This window comes from Cyprinodon variegatus, unplaced genomic scaffold (genome assembly GCF_000732505.1).
Source record: "Cyprinodon variegatus isolate N-32 unplaced genomic scaffold, C_variegatus-1.0 Scaffold11, whole genome shotgun sequence".
Taxonomy (NCBI): domain Eukaryota; kingdom Metazoa; phylum Chordata; class Actinopteri; order Cyprinodontiformes; family Cyprinodontidae; genus Cyprinodon; species Cyprinodon variegatus.
Window position 1 is genome coordinate 550,229 of NW_015150464.1, and position 2,738 is coordinate 552,966.

Sequence of the window (2,738 nt, forward strand, 5' to 3'; positions counted from 1 at the left end):
TATATATATATATATATATATTTAAAATAAAGGCAGCAAATTAGATATAGAAAATAGTCATATTGTATAAAGTAATAGGAGTATAAAAAGTGTAAAACGTCTCAGTCATTTCTTAGCATATAGTGAACCGAATCACTTTTTGTTGAGTTTCCTTTGTTACACATATATAGAAAATTATTTTGTATGTTGTTCATATTTATTTATATTTTTCTCAGTCTAAGTAATTCTTTTAAATTGTTTGTATTTTTTGAAATGAAAAGTCTAATCTAGTGGTTGTGAATATTTTTGCAAGGCACTGATATTCCTCAGTTTCTTTTGTCTGTAAAAACGTAATACTTATATGGCATTAATACAGGTAAATCATTCCTTATTATAACAACAGCTGTATAGGTAACTAATTTTAATGTTATTTCAGGTAAAAATGAGAGTTTTGCAGCAGATGGACTGAGAAGCTGCATGGCTCCAGAGCTGCCATTTGCAGGCTCCAGCTTTGTCCACTAGATGGCGGCAAAAACCCGTATTTGCTCATTTTGGGGGGAAAAAACTCCATTATTTTGGACTTTTGTGGAATTTTGCTTGTTATACAAGGCATGACGTATGATTTGTAACATACACTGTTCATTTAGCTGAGCCCCAGGAACATTTATTGAAAAAAAGTATGAATTTCACCATGATTGTATACAGATGCTGAGCTTGGCCTCCTGGTGACATAATTACCTTTAGAGAATCCTTATGAGTTCAAGTGTAAATATGGGTCAACTTATAATCAAAAACTTAACCTTTAAGTACTCAAGGAAGTTATGTAATTGTTATTTCTTAACAGCTTTAGACTTTTAACGGTACAGTAGGTCACTCTGTAGAGAGTGCCCTGTTATCTACTGTTTCTGTTTGTATTGAAAGAGGAACCGATTGTTAAAGAGACATTCACCAGACTCCACTCTGATATGTAACGCCCTCCTCTTTTAAATCTTAACCCAGCAGAACTGTAAATCCCTTTGAACTGGACAGCAAGCTGAGTGAGACCATCAGTGAACTCTGCAGAGCAACATGGAGGACTCAAATCACAGACTAGGCCAGAAGAAAGTGGTAGCAGTGGTGGGTGGTGGTTTGGTAAGAATGAAATTAAAAGCTAATAATTAATCTAGTGTCCATATTGTTTTATTTTGTCTTTACTTTGTTTTCTTTTTCACGTTCTCTCGCTAAAAAATGTGTCCAAATGCTCTTTATGCTTCGTAACAGTCTGGTTTTATAAAGTACTCTTTGCAGCTATAACTCTAACTAGAAAGCAATAGGTCACAAAAAGGGGAACTTTGGACTGCACCATTGTGCTATTGTGTGTAAAGCAGTGATTTCCTGCCCTTTTGTAAATGGATCTGTTTTAATCTTTGAGGTGGGGGCCCTAAACGCCTGCTACTTCGCCAAAAGAGGCTTTGAGGTGGAAGTGTTTGAGACGAGAGAAGGTAGCATTCACTTTCCTCTTTTACAAAGCCACAAAATCTGCAACACCTCAGCCAAAATTTCAGTAGATGATTATCACTGTGACTAGTTTTACAAAGCTACTCATCATTCATTTCTGTTTTGTGTCTGTCTTTGATCAGATATTAGGAATGCCAAAGTAGTAAAAGGCAGAAGCATCAACTTGGCCTTATCCCACAGAGGCCGGCAAGCCCTGAAACATGTTGGAATGGAGGATAAGGTAAGAGACAAGTCAGAGATAAAGTTAAGAAGTTTAAATCAGGGTTACGTTGTAAAGAAAAAATAAAAAAATCAAAGCCATAAAAATAAAAAAGCATGTTTTACCTACAAAGTGAAGAGAGCAGTACCACCATTAGACACGGCAATGGCAGAATCATGGTGCGGGGAAGCTTCTTTATAACAGATCAGATCAGAGCGGGTAGAGAAAGAAAAATGCAGGAAGATCCTGGAGAAAAACGGCTTTGAAGCTGAAAGAGACTCCAGATCATGTCGGAGGTTTGTCCCCCTGCAGGACATTGACCCTAAACAGCTTGAGCTGCGATGAGAATCTGCAGCATGATGTGAATATTGCTGGTATTATACAATCTCCATCCAATGTGTCTGACAATAAGGTGGAAGTTATCTCCACTCCACCACCAGTTCAGTCCTGTTCATGCATATCCATCAATATTCAGCGCTAAGTTTCCTGCTGAGGTCTGAGCACTAAAGACCAAGTGATTATATAAATACATTTCTTCTGTCTTTTCTCTCCGTGTGAGTTTTTCAGATTGAACTAAAGCTTTAAACCCCAATTTGAGCATTAATGTGACCAAAATGTTTAGCATTCAATGTTACCGTAGCAGCTTGTAGTTTATTCACATTTCCCAATAATTTGCGAAAATCTAACATTATTATACGACAGCAAAACTAAATGCATTTTGTTTGGTTCTCCATCAATTTCAAATGTTCTCGCCACAAACTCCAGCAATCTAGCCCCCTTTTTTAAATGCCATGTCAAAAATCTCGGGGTAACATTTGATAATGGGCTCAAATTTGACAAACAGATTAGCTCCGTAGTCAGCTCAAGCTTTTTCCAGCTCCGTCTTTTGGCCAAAGTCTAGTCTTTTCTCAGTCAGCAGGATCTTGAGAAGGCAATCCATGCTTTTATTAGTTCAACACTGGACTACTGCAATGCCCTTTATGTTTGCCTCAGTCAGTCATCAATTTCTCGTCTCCAACTTGTGCAGAACGCTGCTGCCCGATTTTTAACTAACACATCCAGA

At 37.4% G+C, this 2,738-nt stretch overlaps 1 protein-coding gene across 3 annotated transcripts in view; it reads left to right on the plus strand.

The window, feature by feature from the left end:
- Positions 1-2,738, plus strand: part of kmo (kynurenine 3-monooxygenase (kynurenine 3-hydroxylase)) — a 32,717-nt gene that overhangs the window by 1,242 nt on the left and 28,737 nt on the right. Inside the window, exons 1-4 of one of the 3 annotated variants that reach the window (XM_015380674.1) lie at positions 419-588; positions 982-1,110; positions 1,391-1,460; positions 1,599-1,696. In XM_015380674.1, the coding sequence (XP_015236160.1) occupies positions 1,048-1,110; positions 1,391-1,460; positions 1,599-1,696 (231 nt within the window). In that variant the 5' untranslated portion in view covers positions 419-588; positions 982-1,047. Of the gene's footprint in view, positions 1-418; positions 589-978; positions 1,111-1,390; positions 1,461-1,598; positions 1,697-2,738 lie in introns of those variants that run through there. The other 2 variants (XM_015380665.1, XM_015380656.1) reach the window with 2 other exon arrangements.